This window comes from Oncorhynchus masou, chromosome 15, assembly GCF_036934945.1.
Source record: "Oncorhynchus masou masou isolate Uvic2021 chromosome 15, UVic_Omas_1.1, whole genome shotgun sequence".
Lineage (NCBI taxonomy): Eukaryota > Metazoa > Chordata > Actinopteri > Salmoniformes > Salmonidae > Oncorhynchus > Oncorhynchus masou.
Window position 1 is genome coordinate 17,762,421 of NC_088226.1, and position 16,294 is coordinate 17,778,714.

At 45.6% G+C, this 16,294-nt stretch overlaps 1 protein-coding gene across 2 annotated transcripts in view; it reads right to left on the reverse strand.

The window, feature by feature from the left end:
• Window positions 1–602: 602 nt before the first annotated feature.
• LOC135555802 (rap guanine nucleotide exchange factor-like 1) overlaps window positions 603–16,294 on the reverse strand; it is a 36,273-nt gene continuing 20,581 nt past the window's right edge. Inside the window, exons 4-15 of one of the 2 annotated variants that reach the window (XM_064988543.1) lie at window positions 15,722–15,819; window positions 15,085–15,197; window positions 14,588–14,755; window positions 14,079–14,176; window positions 13,737–13,859; window positions 13,402–13,580; window positions 11,485–11,575; window positions 11,141–11,191; window positions 10,829–10,916; window positions 5,591–5,655; window positions 5,416–5,470; window positions 603–2,787 (exon numbers count right to left, since the gene is read on the reverse strand). In XM_064988543.1, the coding sequence (XP_064844615.1) occupies window positions 2,663–2,787; window positions 5,416–5,470; window positions 5,591–5,655; window positions 10,829–10,916; window positions 11,141–11,191; window positions 11,485–11,575; window positions 13,402–13,580; window positions 13,737–13,859; window positions 14,079–14,176; window positions 14,588–14,755; window positions 15,085–15,197; window positions 15,722–15,819 (1,254 nt within the window). In that variant the 3' untranslated portion in view covers window positions 603–2,662. Of the gene's footprint in view, window positions 2,788–5,415; window positions 5,471–5,590; window positions 5,656–10,828; window positions 10,917–11,140; window positions 11,192–11,484; window positions 11,576–13,401; window positions 13,581–13,736; window positions 13,860–14,078; window positions 14,177–14,587; window positions 14,756–15,084; window positions 15,201–15,721; window positions 15,820–16,294 lie in introns of both variants that reach the window. The other variant, XM_064988542.1, reaches the window with a different exon arrangement.

Consider the following 16,294-nt stretch of genomic DNA (forward strand, 5'->3'; position numbering starts at 1 on the left):
AATCATGACTGTTCATAATTTGTAACAAGTTTGTTAATTATTTTTGGTAGCATTTATATGTTGATGAAAAAGAAAATTGGTACATTTTTCCCTATATTCTATCCGGTTCACTTCATTGTTTATAATATTACACTTGATCTTTCTTGAATAAGTTTGTCCATTTATTTTAGGTTTTCCTCTAACATATTCTATGCCTCTATGGTAGAGTTGCTATCCATCTGTACTGTTAGTCCTATTTCCTTTTAATATGAACTCTTGACCTAAATTGCTTTTGTTTTAAAGATTAGTACTGAAATGCATTTCCTCCTAAAGGCACATTTAAAAGTGTCCCATTCAATTAGGATGGCATTGTTAAAAGTTAATTTGTGGAATTTCTTTCCTCCTTCATGCGTTTCAGACAGATCGGTTGTATTGTGACAAGGTAGGGGTGGGATATAGAAGATGGTCTTTTACCAAATAGGGATAAGTCCATATTATGGCAAGAACAGCTCAATCATTCTGTGTGGCAGCTCTGTGAGCCAATACTGTATGTTAAGTGAAAATTGAGAAAGGGGGCAGTAGCCAAGGTTAAAATGACAGAATAAGCCAACAGCACACAGGTGTCATCAGAAGAGGCTTTATTTAGGTGCGTAGTATCCGAGACCAGAGTGAAGGGCCTCCCCGTGGTAAAAAGAGCAGATCGACTCCCAAACCCTTAGCCCCTACCTCCTAAACAAGTGATCGGTGTAAGCAATATAGTGATACTTCCATCTAGCCCATCACAGGGCAAAGTGGAGGTCTTACTACATTACCACCTATCCAAATCTCTCAGACCTACACATTGCCTAGGGGTTAAGGGTTGATTTGGTAAAACTGCTTGGATATAACCTTGGGCTACGTCTAATGACACATCTGAGTTTCAGGAGAGATGACTGTAAACACTGACTTCTGTACAAAAACAACACCCCACGCGAGTCAAGATCCCCCCCACCCCAGGCCTCCCAGTCACTTAAGAAAAACAAAACAAAAAAACAGAAGAAATATGCTGTATAATTCATTTCAACTACAGTAGCAGACTCCATTTCTCCATTTGCACTCGTTCTCAGATTTACAAAACAAATTAAATAATCTCCTTGCATTTTACACAAAATAGAGTCTCCATATTATTTAGCTATTTACACATAGAATATTTACATTACAGCTTTATCGTACAGGCATTGCCAGGCAGCCCTCCGCGAAGGTCGCGACCCAGGGACCCTGAGAGAGTTGCAGGCAAACAAGTGGTGTCAACGTCACTGGGTCCAGTTGTTCAACTCCATACACTTTCTATGAGAAAATTCATCAATCAGCATATTAGAAACTATGGTGCAGTACAAGTGGCCATGATGATGGTACCATGCCTATAGAATAAAACGGGCCTTGGTTCTTTTGTTGAGTTCTGCGACAATGGCTTTGTTAAATTGCGATAAAAATGATATTGAACTGAACTATACTGAACATTTTATACAATCACAAACAATTCACATGCTGAAAATGTGCCCTGAGGTCAGGCAAAAGTGCTTTGTTGTTACAAATTTTGTTGGCCTCCCATCATCTGTACATAAAGAAGGGTTTGTCTTGTGATGGTGAACCTGCGGCCTCAGTTTGAACCCCCCAAAAGGGTGGAATTATCAAGAGCTGTCAATCAACAACTGACTCAACCAATGAGAGAGATCTTTGACGTGGGGAACCAATAAGCCTGCAGCACATCATGGGGTTCAGAGACTTTTCATTCCACCATCACCCGAAATACCACGTCTTCTTGTGACACGGTGGAAGCTTTTGTTCAGAGGTATAAACTCTGGGTTTATTTTAGCCCAGAAGTACTAGTATGAACTAGCATAGGAGTATATTTTTTATTATCCAACTGTCGCTGACTCGTTGAGGGCTGCCGCTGAGCTGTCGGTGGTAAGTGCCCATATTGGCTGGAGGGGAGGGGTCAAGAGTTAGGATAGAGGTCACGGGGTTAGATTGTCTTACGTCTGAGTACTTCAAAGAGAAAAGGTGGGACAACAGCAGGAATACAGTCTGTCTGGGGGTCAAATGTCAAAGACTTCAGTTCAACAGGTCTAGTTAAACAAAGCCGGCCTTTCCCCATTTGGGCTAACCATCCTGGTTTGGTTAAGTTCAGAAAGGTCCAGTTGGGGAAGGGGGTTTGGTGGCAGTGCAAACTGGACAGGCTTCACTTGGACGTGAAAGCAGAAGCATGACTTGGTGTTGGGGAAACAAAAACAAATCAAACAAAAGTCTACTATTCATTCCTCCTCATTTTCTGTACAAAATGGCTGTCCAATCTGCTAGTCGAGTCAGTCCTGAAACCTTGTGCCCTCCTCACACAACATGCTCACAAAGTCACACGCACAAGGCTTCAAAGAAAAGAGTTCCAGTCATTTTTCTCAGCCGTTTCCAGCAGTCTGAGTATTATACACAAAATCAGCAGTGGCTCGTGACAAGCAGACCAGGAAGGAGGCTGGAGGAAGCCAGGAAAACACCCAGCATTGCAAGGTTACAAAAATGGCTAGCTAATTCAGCCAATCAGGGTTGAGACCATTGAGGGCAGAGTTGAAATGGAGAAAGGGGGTAAGGTGGGTATGGGGGAGATCTCCCCCTTTCTCGTCCATCTCCCACTCATTTGCACTTTCTCTCACATGTCTTTGGGCTCTAGCTTGCAGGACATTTCAAAGAGCAGGTTCTGATTGTCGATGACCTGCAGCTGGCGAACGTAGGCCTTGGTCTGGAGGTGAGAGGGGGAAGGCTCTGCATCCATAGCTACGAAAGAGGTCAGTTCATTAGTTACCCCCAACAAAACAATTTATGCAGTAATCATATTCACCCCCTAGATCAGGGTCCCCCGGGTCAAATTTGGCATGCAGGTGCTTTTTATTTGCACCCCCAATTTCTTAGCACAAATATATAGGTTGGAGCTGATTTCCTGGTGTTTTTAGACACATACATACATACATACGTCTAAAAACACTAGGAAATCTGCTCCAAGGTATTTTAAATTAAGCAACCCTTTCCCAAGTATTCCCACTCATAACAGAGGCACGTGATTGTATTCAAATCAAGGGAAGATTTTAGTCAAACATATATGATTGGGATTCTTGAGGTCAATTTGCAGTCTACATATTATTTGTAATTATATTCCATCCCCCCGACCACTTGCTCAATAAAAAAAAATGAGGCCCAAGGCTGAATCTAGTTGATGATCCCTGCGCTAGATTGTAGTGTTTAACCTCCAGAGAAGCTGCTGTGGCGAGCAATGTCCTAATCTCACCACCGGATGGCGGCAGACAACCCTACTATTTCCACTTGACCTAACAAGAGGATCGCAGCAGCAGCAGCATCTGCTCACGGCGAGCCCACACAACACAGCAGGCAAAGAAACTGGTTTGATTCAGTTCTAACCAACAGCAAAACACTTTTTGTCAGGCAGGCTAACAATGGCCACAGATTGTCCTTTCCCATTCTGGGTGCAAAAAAATCCTCCTTGGATGCGCCGTTATCCTCCTGTGCCACCATCACTACAGCAATCTATAGGATTAGATGGTCATTAACTCCAGAGCCCAAAGGGCCATTTTGAAGCCATTTCCTTTGGGGGGGGGGGGGGGGGTCAATGGGTTTGTGTACATGGCGTATGCCTGAATGTAGCCTATGGCTGTCGGAGAACACACGGTTAAACATCTCCCTGTGTGCTCTCGCTCGCTAAGCAGAAGTAACCTATGCTTAATGGAATCAGATGACGGACAGAGACAGAGAGAGAGAGAGAGAGAGAAAAAGAAAGATGGGGAGAAAGAGAGGGATAGAAATGACGGGGTAATTCAAAAGAGCGACCCCTGGGTCACCCAACGAAGCACTCCATACAGTCCATTAGGGTACAGCGGTAATCTGTACCGCTGTAACTAAGCCCTCTAGGATTTACGCATCTAAGCACAGATTCATTATAGCACTGTGTGCAATATAATACAGCCCGAAAAAAAGGGTTTCAGCACTTCCTGTAACTGGTCTGACATCCTGAATGAAGGCTATGGAATATTTCAGAGTGATAATAAACCCCATTTTGAGAAGCCCAGAGTGAAAAGAAACCCTATTTTGCTGCTCTCGGGTCGAAGCTATTCAACTTCAGGGTCCTACACACCACAGTTACATCAAGTCTCGTTTGTGTTCTTTACATCACAAAGGAGCTTAAACCTTGGAAACCAGGTGAATGAACGTGTCCTCCAATAGACAGAAGTTGTAACTAGATCTAAAGTAAAAAAACAACAACAACAACTGGCTTAGGCTCTGGTCTCATGTTTCAAGTTTTAAATGTCACGTACACTAGTACAGTGAAATGCCTGTCTTGCAAGCTCCAAACCCAACAATGCTTTAATCAATATAGCAGTAAAAAATAACATAAGGTACAGTACCGTAAATTATTTTAGTGGTGTTTAACATTGTGTGGTGTTTGTCATTAGCCAGCGCACTGTGTCAGTAGTGTTATCATGAGGAACATTCTGATTTTTTTTTAATATCTAGATTAGCATCTTTTTACATATAATATGCTTGTACAAATGAAGAATATTCAGCAGGTATAAACCTCTATATGTTGTCTTGTATGTAGATAGGCCAAGTTGTTCATGCGCTGTGAAACCTCTCTTTACGCCCCATGTCAATAAACATACAGAAATAAGATGGTGGAGATGGCCAATGTTCTACTGGGTTACATTGCGTAGGGTCTTACATTATGTCAGCAATCTCTTGTGTGTGTCGATTGTGTAACAGCGTTAGCTGGATTTGTGCGAAACATCAATGATCTTAGTGTGTCTAACAGTGCCGCGCTTTACTCAAACTAATGAGCGTAAGGCACAGATTGCTAAATGTTTCTGAGTAGTGCACTAGCACGATACAAATTAATTACACTGACTCTTGGGGATGCTGGCTCTAAAAATAGTGGACCAGTCCGTGAGTTATGTTAAGTAATGCTAGATAGACTATGCGATACAAACATTATCGAGTGTTTTAGCATGTCATGCTACGTGATAATAATGATATTGAACATTTAACATGCAAGGTTGTGTGATAACCATATCACAGTGTTTTGAGCTGTACTCTGTGCGGTGATAATGTTATTGGGTGTTTATGCACACTAGGCTATGTAATGAATGATCATGTTAAAGTGTTTACCTCAACATAATGGTGTGGTTAGCACGCAAGGTGGTTTGTCACAGTAATATCATTATGTGTCGAGAATGCCTGTGTGTGTGTGTGTGGTGGTAGTGAATGGCGGTTGTGTGATTGAATGGCCCCGAGGGCTGTGCTGTTCTAAACAGATGGCAGGGTGGAGCTCGGCGCCTTCAAGACTATTCTTAACAGACAGGTGTGCCTGTGGAGGGAGGTGTGGCCATTCATGCTTACCCAGTTGAGAGCTCCTGTGTCGTCTGATGCTCCTCACCATCTCTGCAACTTTATGCTGGAAGGGAGAGGAGACGCGTGTAGTAAGACAGTAGTCAGGGGAATCACGCCGATTGTGCCAAATAGAAAATGCATGTATTTCTTTGGCTATTCTGTCAGGGGCTGAACGTATACTCACCATCTTTTCAAAATTGACAAGCTCCCCATGAAACGACTTGCAACTCTCGTGGAGGAAGGTCAGATCTGAGAGATTTTAAAAAAAAAAGCAAAAAAAAGAGAGAACGAGAGAGAGAGAGAGAGAGAGAGAAAGGTAAACACACAGTGAAGGCAGGGAACAATTAAGTAATGGCTTGTCGACACTCGCCCCAGCGGCTGCCCTCGTCTACGGCGCTAGATATGGGGAGGGAGGGAGGGTGTGTGGCGTGAGGGAGGGAGGGTGTGTGGCGGGAGGGAGGGAGGAGGTGAGGCGATACGCTAATGTGACTTTTTTCACCCCTGGACTGAAGATGCTATGAGCGGAGTATTATGAGCTGCACACCTTCACACACACACACACACACACAGCAGATGCACTTTGCTAACCAACTCTCTATCACACAGCAAGCATATGCATATTCCTCCCGCACTCCCCCACCACCCACCCACACAGACAAGTCAGATGCACCTTACTCTTCAACACACACACGCCTGCTTGAACAGTTATTTAACCACAGAGATTAACGGCTAGCATTCTGAACTAGCGAGCAGGGTACCAGGAAGCCCTCACTGAGCTGTTAGGTTACGCACAGTAATACACTCCTGCTAGAACATAACATCCATAACATTTTGAAAATACTTCACCTTGTCACCCAGGTCAGAGTGAAATATCCCGGAGAAGGATGAGAGGTTGTACAAGCATTTAAAAGGTGGTACACCTAGAATTTTGAAGAATGTCTCCCCTATGTGGAAGCTAGGTGAATTGCAACAGCAATAGGCTGCATTCAAAACCAATCTTCCCAAAGTCATTTACTTTGGTTTTGGTCCACCAGGTTCAAACAGCTGTAAAAACTGTTTTTTATTATTGAAAAGATTTTTCACAGTGATTTAGATAGTACAATGATTCCCTACAGTATTCAGTGCTTGTTTTCTCAAACTGAAATTGAGCGAACAGTGTAGAATATTATTAACCAGGACATGACGGAGCAATTTCTACATGGCCACTTGACCTGGTTTCCACTAGATAAAACACAGCCAAAATAACCTTTCCCGTTTTGACAACAGACACAGCTCCTGCAGGAGAAATCAATAGATGAATATCACAGAAAATCCCAACACTGGCGGGTAAGTTACTGTGAAACACAAATCATTCCACTATTGCTGCAGACATATTGGACATTTTCTGATGCAGATTTTTTTTTATCCTATATGTTGCACAATTGAGAAACATTGAGCAATACAAATAGCAATGCCTCCTGTCTCAGCCTCCAGTATTTATGCTGCAGTAGTTTATGTGTCAGGGGGCTGGTGTCAGTTTGTTATATCTGGAGTACTTCTCCTGTCCAATTCGGTGTCCTGTGTGAATCTAAGTGTGCGTTCTCTAATTCTCTCTTTCTTTCTCTCTCACTCTCTTTCTTTCTCTCTCTCGGAGGACCTGAGCCCTAGGACCATGCCCCAGGATTACCTGACATGATGACTCCTTGCTGTCCCCAGTCCACCTGGCCATGCTGCTGCTCCAGTTTCAACTGTTCTGCCTTATTATTATTCGACCATGCTGGTCATTTCTGAACATTTGAACATCTTGGCCATGTTCTGTTATAATCTCCACCCGGCACAGCCGGAAGAGGACTGGCCACCCCACATATGCTCTCTCTAATTCTCTTTCTTTCTCTCTCTCGGAGGACCTGAGCCCTAGGACCATGCCCCAGGACTACCTGACATGATGACTCCTTGCTGTCCCTAGTCCACCTGGCCGTGCTGCTGCTCCAGTTTCAACTGTTCTGCCTTATTATTATTCGACCATGCTGGTCATTTATGAACATTTGAACATCTTGGCCATGTTCTGTTATAATCTCTACCCGGCACAGCCAGAAGAGGACTGGCCACCCCACATAGCCTGGTTCTCTCTAGGTTTCTTCCTAGGTTTTGGCCTTTCTAGGGAGTTTTTCCTAACCACCGTGCTTCTACACCTGCATTGCTTGCTGTTTGGGGTTTTAGGCTGGGTTTCTGTACAGCACTTTGAGATATCAGCTGATGTACGAAGGGCTATATAAATAAATTTGATTTGATTTGATTTATGCTAAGCTGCTATCCAGCAGTTATGTGTCCTATCCATAGAGAATGATGGAGTACTCTAGTGCCCAAAAGCCTGTTTTAGCATGGGCAGCGCCATTGGGGACTTTCACCCTTTTGTAGTCAACTGGGTGGGACTTGCTATGGTTTAGAGGGATAGCTCATGGATTGCTGTACCTTGTCCATAGACTGCTTACAGGGTAAGAAAACCAATGTGTTATTTCTTCATTTGGGTGAACTATCCCTTTAAGGGCAGGAACCCATAATTCTCACGAGGTCATCAGGATGGATCAGCCAATTAATTATACGTGTGCGCAAACATTCCATAACTGCAGGTGGCAATAAAAAGCCAACCTTGGTTTTATACCTGTTCAGACAACACATTCCAGATGGGAGTATGGACCCTTTCAGTTTGTTTACCAACTCATGAAAACAGTACAACAACAACAAAATTGACTACAACAAAATGGAGACGGCCTCAATGGCGCTGCACGTGCACTCACAGACGCCATAAAAGGGCCAGATACAAAGATGAGTCCTCTATCATTCTCTATGGTCATATTATGAAAAAGTGGAAGCATCGAGCTGTGAAAGCAGTCGACCTGGTAGCCATAGGAGTTGGTTTTTACAGTATGTACATCGTGTTGAACATTTGTCTTGTTTAAGTTTATGGTCCTTTGTAGCTCAGTTGGAAGAGGGTTTGATTCCCGGGACCACCCAAACATAAAAAGTGTACGCACACATGACTGTAAGTTGCTTACTATTGACTGTAAAGCCTTACTATTTTGCATTAACATTTTAGTCATTTGGCAGACGCCCTAAATGACTACATTATATTAGAGCCTGGTATACACAGCTTTCAAATGGAAAACATTCCACACGTTTTTGGTGTCCAAGTGACATTGACAAGAGATTTCATACCCAAGGGGGAGGAGAAATGGACAAAGAGAGCGAGATAACGAGAGGGAGCGACAACGAGACAAGCACACACTAAGTGTAATATACCACACATTAAGGAAGTTGCACACACAGTGTTATGGTGTAGAATAATGTAAGTATATATTGTATGTAGTCTATAACCAATCTATTATCACAGTGATGAATAAGGCTGGACTGTAGAATAACGGCAGCGGTGTTTTGTTGATCCAATTTCTGAATAGATCCAATTCTTTGTTGATCTAAAAAGAAATATGAGAACTCCCTTGAAATGATTAGATTTGAAAGAGTGAGGAATGGAGAGAGAGAGAGAAAAAAAAGAGTTGACACAAAGCGGGGCACGTGGCAATGGAGGAGGGAGGTCAGGGTGGAGGGGGTCAGGTCAAGGTGGGGAGGTCAGGGTGGAGGAGGAGGGAGGTCAGGGTGGAGGGGGTCAGGGAGGTCAAGGTGGAGGGGGCGGGAGGTCAGGGTGGAGGGGGCGGGAGGTCAGGGTGGAGGGGGCGGGAGATCAGGGTGGAGGGGGCGGGAGATCAGGGTGGAGGGGGAGAGATCAGGGTGGAGGGGGTAGGGAGATCAGGGTGGAGGGGGCGGGAGGTCAAGGGTGGAGGGGGCGGGAGGTCAGGGTGGAGGGGGCGGGAGGTCAGGGTGGAGGGGCGGGAGGTCAGGGTGGAGGGGGCGGGAGGTCAGGGTGGAGGGGGCGGGAGGTCAGGGTGGAGGGGAGTCAGGGAGGTCAGGGTGGAGGAGGAGGGAGGTGGAGGGGGGGTTCAGGGGAGGGGGCGGGAGGTCAGGGTGGGAGGGGCGGGAGGTCAGGGTGGAGGGGGGGGATCAGGGTGGAGGGGACGGGAGATCAGGGTGGAGGGGGCGGGAGATCAGGGTGGGAGGGGGAGGGTCGGAGGGGGTGTCAGGGTGGAGGAGGGGGTGTCAGGGTGGAGGAGGGGGGTCAGGGTGGAGGGGGTGGGGTGGAGGGGGGGGGGCTCATTATGGAGCTGATCACCTGTGGAGGATCACCTGTGGAGGAGGTGTGTGTTCTCAAAGTAGAGAGATGAATGTCACCTGGTTATGTTTATAGACAGGGTCCCATGTTGAGTTAAGAGGGTGTGAGAGCGGGAGAGAAAGGAAACGGAAGAGAGAGAAAACGTGCCTTTCTTCGATAATGAGGGACTTCTGTTAAGTCGGAGCGGTAGGTTATAAAGTGCCTCAATGCCGATATGTGCTCATGTGTGTGTGTGTGAATATGCTGGATGTCTTTGTATGTCTGTGTATTTAAGTGTACGACTGTGAATGTACCGCAGTCTTTATTCATTCCTCAAGAGGATGTAGAAGTACGTTTACATGTAGACTCCAGCATCGGCTGCATCTAACATGAAACAAGTATGATCGTCGCATACTTGTGTTGCCCAGCAGGGAGACAGCATGCTGAGCTTTGTGTTTGTGCAGGGTTGAGGTAGCCTGAGTACCATTCTCTTCAGCTAACATTCCACTGCCATTCCAAATGACAAGGAGTAGCAAGGAGTGGAATGTTAGCTAAAAGAGACTGGTACCCAGGCTAGGGTTGAGGGAGAAATTAACTATGGGTGTTAATTAGCAAGGTGGGGCTCAACGGCTGCCTTCTAATCACACTACACAGCATCGTGTGTGTGTGTGTCTCAGATATATTATGAGCTCACATCTGGACAACATCTGGGGGGGGGGGGGGCTGTGTTTGGGGCGGGGTGTAGATGTTTGTGCCCCTGTTTTCAGCACCACACACAAACAGTGTAGTGTTTCCTCAGCTGTGTTTTTGTATGCGTGTCCATGGCCAGAGAGAGGCCTTGAGTAGCAGCCCGACGTCACTTATTTAGTCTGTGGTTTGAGCCAATGGCAGCTTGTGTGGATGGGGTGTGTGTTTCAGTGTGTGTTTTGTATTAGTAAAGATTTCACTTTTTCCCGATGAACATATGCATTTGGGTAGTGGAGAGAGAGAACTACAGTGTTTGTGTGTATTTACTTGATGTGTGTATAGTGTGTGTCACAGGAGGTTGGTGGCACCTTAATTGGGGAGGACGGGCTCATGGTACTGGCTGGAACGGAATTGGTGGAATGGTATCAAATCCATTAAACACGGTTTCCATGTGGTTGATGCCATTCCATTTGATGCCATTCCATTTTAACAGACATTATTATGAGCCATCCTCCCCTTAGCAGCCTCCACTGGTGTGTGTGTGTATCTCACCTTTGAGCAGCAGTGGTGTGAAGGGGATAAGGGGGGGTCTGAGGCTGCCCATCAGGTCTCTGTATGACTTGTGGTTCCTGGATGGATCCTGAAAAACAACAACACGTTCACTCACTCACCCTTCACTAAATGTGCCTTATAAATGAACCCATAACCACATACAGATTGGGGTAATTTACTTTTTGAAGTCAGAAGACCTCTTATGAATCTTGACTGACTGAAATGGAACTTAGCCCAACCCTGATATACAGTAAGCCCATATTATAAGGACTCCCTTAACTGTCCCCTTGGAGACCCCGAACAGCCACTCACCGCAATGCTCTCAAACTGCTGGAACTGCTTCCTGAACTTCCCAGGGAGGCCCTGCCACAAACCACAGACAAATAGTCCCCAGAGTTATAAACAAATCCCTACGCCAGTGTGTTTGCTGACGTGTATGTTGACTGTGTGTGCATGGAGGGGTGTGTACCACAGGAAGTTGGTGGCACCGTAACTGGGGAGAACGGGCTTGTGGTAATTACAGGAACAGAATCAGTGGAATGGTATCAAATACATCAAACGCATGGTTGCCGCCATTCCATTCACTCCGTTCCAGACATTATTATGAGCCGTCCTCCCCTCAGCAGCCTCCACTGGGGTGTGTGTGGGGGTTTTACCTCCCAGGTGAGGCGAAGGCGGCTGACTGCAGGGTTGTCCAGCCCCAGGACCACAGCTAGGAAGGACAGCAGGTCCTGCTGCTGCTTACACCTGAAGTACACACACACACACACACACACACGTTAGATATGACTAGACAATAACACACACTTTACCATAAACTAAACACCATAAAACACACGGTTAGGAATGACCAAATAACACTTGGCACTAATCTAAACTATTATCGTGGCCATACACACTATTAAAACATATACAGTGCCTTGCGAAAGTATTCGGCCCCCTTGAACTTTGCGACCTTTTGCCACATTTCAGGCTTCAAACATAAAGATATAAAACTGTATTTTTTGTGAAGAATCAACAACAAGTGGGACACAATCATGAAGTGGAACGACATTTATTGGATATTTCAAACTTTTTTAATTAATCAAAAACTGAAAAATTGGGCGTGCAAAATTATTCAGCCCCCTTAAGTTAATACTTTGTAGCGCCACCTTTTGCTGCGATTACAGCTGTAAGTCGCTTGGGGTATGTCTCTATCAGTTTTGCACATCGAGAGACTGAATTTTTTTCCCATTCCTCCTTGCAAAACAGCTCGAGCTCAGTGAGGTTGGATGGAGAGCATTTGTGAACAGCAGTTTTCAGTTCTTTCCACAGATTCTCGATTGGATTCAGGTCTGGACTTTGACTTGGCCATTCTAACACCTGGATATGTTAATTTTTGAACCATTCCATTGTAGATTTTGCTTTATGTTTTGGATCATTGTCTTGTTGGAAGACAAATCTCCGTCCCAGTCTCAGGTCTTTTGACTCCATCAGGTTTATTCCAGAATGGTCCTGTATTTGGCTCCATCCATCTTCCCATCAACTTTAACCATCTTCCCTGTCCCTGCTGAAGAAAAGCAGGCCCAAACCATGATGCTGCCACCACCATGTTTGACAGTGGGTATGGCGTGTTCAGGGTGATGGGCTGTGTTGCTTTTACGCCAAACATAACGTTTTGCATTGTTGCCAAAAAGTTCAATTTTGGTTTCATCTGACCAGAGCACCTTCTTCCACATGTTTGGTGCGTCTCCCAGGTGGCTTGTGGCAAACTTTAAACAACACTTTTTATGGATATCTTTAAGAAATGGCTTTCTTCTTGCCACTCTTCCATAAAGGCCAGATTTGTGCAATATATGACTGATTGTTGTCCTATGGACAGAGTCTCCCACCTCAGCTGTAGATCTCTGCAGTTCATCCAGAGTGATCATGGGCCTCTTGGCTGCATCTCTGATCAGTCTTCTCCTTGTATGAGCTGAAAGTTTAGAGGGACGACCAGGTCTTGGTAGATTTGCAGTGGTCTGATACTCCTTCCATTTCAATATTATCGCTTGCAGGGTGCTCCTTGGGATGTTTAAAGCTTGGGAAATCTTTTTGTATCCAAATCCGGCTTTAAACTTCTTCACAACAGTATCTCGGACCTGCCTGGTGTGTTCCTTGTTCTTCATGATGCTCTCTGCGCTTTTAACGGACCTCTGAGACTATCACATTGCAGGTGCATTTATACGGAGACTTGATTACACATAGGTGGATTGTATTTATCATCATTAGTCATTTAGGTCAACATTGGATCATTCAGAGATCCTCACTGAACTTCTGGAGAGAGTTTGCTGCACGGAAAGTAAAGGGGCTGAATATTTTTCAGTTTTTGATTTGTTAAAAAAGTTTGAAATATCCAATAAATGTCGTTCCACTTCATGATTGTGTCCCACTTGTTGATTCTTCACAAAAAATACAGTTTTATATCTTTATGTTTGAAGCCTGAAATGTGGCAAAAGATCGCAAAGTTTAAAGGGGCCGAATACTTTCGCAAGGCACTGTATCATCAAAACAGCACATAATTCAATAGGACTGACAAGACACCCGGAACTCACAGAGCTGCGATCTTGATGAACTTGCGGAGGAGCTGCACCCTCTTAGGCAGCGACTGGCACTGCAGGATCTCGGTGGCAACCCAATGCTGCACCTCGCTGCATCGCTGCAGTACCAGCTCAAGGTTGAGGGGGCGCCAGCGAGCCTGCTCGCCGTGGAACACGTAGCACACAAACTCCACCTGGACATAACAATGTAGAAACGTACAATAAGTCCAGAGCATCGAAAATGTAGGTAGACCACACACAGCATAAAAAGTTCTCATCCCTGCTAACTTTTTGTTGCAATTATTTAGCAGAGGTTCTGCCCAGTACTATCAGCTCCACCAATCACGGACCTCATGCACGCAGCTGAAGAGCTCCCAGTCAAACACCACCAGCTGAGTGGCTACCTCCTCAGCACTCATGTCATGTAGTTTACTGTCGCCGGGCGACCAGTGGATCTCCTCAGGTAAGGGAAGCTAAAGAGAAACAAAAAAAATGTAGGTGTCTTACCAGAGAAGCTTTGGACTAAAACACCATTGTTTCATCTCCTTGGCATATTTTTTTATATTGGTAACTTTCTGAGAACTATAAATGAATCAAATGTAAACAATGTTTAGTGCTATCCAAAATGGCCACCAGCCAGGGCTTTTCATTCCTCTCCATTGTTAAGTGATAACTCGTGCTCTCGGACTCACCAGGCTCTCCAGCTCAGAGGGCTCGCAGGCAAACAGGTGAGTGTTGACTCCCAGGGTGGTGAAGACGGCCTCGTCGCTAGGCCGGAAAGCGGCCTTCTCTGAGAACACAACAACACAGATGAGCTCACACATTAGCACACACGCAATGGATTAGTAGAGATTCCAGCGAACACATAACAAAAAGCACACAGAGACATGCCAGAACATCAACAAACTGTTTTCATCTCCATAGAGTCAAATCACTTTTGGCAGCTTAGCTCCAAGCAGTGGTGGGTAGTCATTTGTGGATTTAAATCTAAACCTCATTTGAGGATGTAAGCGTCACTGTTCAAACAATCATGTCAAAGCTTGCATTGTCTGATTGGGTGTTTTGGTTGTTGAAGTGTTTTTTTCCCCTGCACAACGCAAATCAAAAAGTAGGCATGGCGAGAAGTAATCGTAGGTTTAATGTATACAGTATCTGTGTGTGTGTGTGGGCCAAGTGTGTGTGTGTGTGTGTGTGGTCCTACCCCCAGCGGAGGTGACAGCCACCAGCAGCAGGTTGCCAGGTTGGGTTGGCTGGTCTTCGCTGTACTGCAGCTTCTCCCTGACCAGCGCCAGGATCTCCCCCACGCGGCACGACAGACGGCTGCGGATCGTCACGTACGAGTGGTCCGGCGTGTACACCCTGCAAAAGACTGTGCGTGCGCGCACACACACACACACACACACACACACACACACACACACACACACACCCTTTTAAACTTCACCCACATGGCTCTAGTGTGTACAACATCTGTCCCATATCCTCATATCTGTTGGCCTGTATCTGAAGACCTTAAAGGAAAATACCACTCAATAAACAATATTTTTGGCTTTAAAAAATGTTTTGTCCACTGTTGATAAGGTCCCAATTTTTTTTTTTTTTTGCATGTGAGAAATTACATTTTCAAGATATAGAACTTTCAAAATACAGAAAGTGTCACAGTATGATGCGTTTTGCATCACATCCTGTCTCACTCACTCTCGTCTGATCCCCGGAAGGCCTCTCTGGGCTGCAGACAGGCGTCGATGCGGCGGAAGTGGCGGAAAAGAGGACGCACCTGCTTCTTCCGAATCTCCTTGTCCTCCTCGGAACTGCTTAGGAAAACACCGTAGACGGTCTGTCAGTCTATGCATCCTTTCAAAGCCAACTAGTTTGTATTTGGCTGTGATGGCTTGTGTGCTACAGTGGGATGGATCCAAAGGTCTGTATGTACCAAGGGCCAGAGTTCTTCCTTACAAGGTCAAGTAAACTCCTAGCCCTATTTATAGGGGAAGGCACCACAATAGTTGCAGTGCAAGAAAAGCCAGTGTGAGCTAGGAGGCTATAGGAGAAACCAAGGCCATTAAAAACAACCTATTACACTAATTAACAGTGATTGTGCAATAAAGGCTTTGACTAAACCAAGAGGTACAACACAGCAACATCCCGCTGCAATGCCTTTCACAGCCCCAGAATATCAGAAACGCTAGCAGACTGGTGCTAAAAGACGAGGCTGCGGGCTCTGTGTGTGTGTGTGTGTGTGTGTGTGTGTGTGTGTGTGTGTGTGTGTGTGTGTGTGTGTATATATACGTGCGTGCTTGCGTGTGTATCTGGCTGGGGTGGATGTGTGACTTACGGGCATTGGAGGATCTCGGTCCAGCGCTGAAGCTTCAGCACGTCTTCCACGAGCTCGGGGAACTGACTGAGTTGTTGGACTGCACACAGATATAGTTCCTGAGGCAGAGGAGAGAAATGACTGTCAGAGAGAGAGTGCACTTTGTGCCTCTGTCTGTGTGTCTACCAGCACTGTGTGGGCAGTCGCAGTTTGTCACAAGATGTGCTGCTAGACAGACTGCATCTACAGTGTTCTGAGAGAAAGGAGCGAGAGAGAAAGAAAGCGAGACAGAACACTACAGAGCGATAGGTAGACGACAGTGGCGACAGAACGGAGCAGTGTTCGAGGCCATGAAGGAAACCGACAGATGTGTTTTTAATGTGAATATAGAAGGAAAGATCGAACAGGCCAAAAGCCTCATTTCCCAAGGTGTGTTCAGCTGAGTCATTTCCGTCACCATGACAACCTGGGCGGCCCTAACAGGCTGCTGCCAGAATCAACACTCCACACACAGCTCCCACCCAGAGAGAACGCCACAGCACACGGCCTTGATGCCAGGCTGCTTGGATGGAAGAGCAGGTGTGTGTGTGTGCT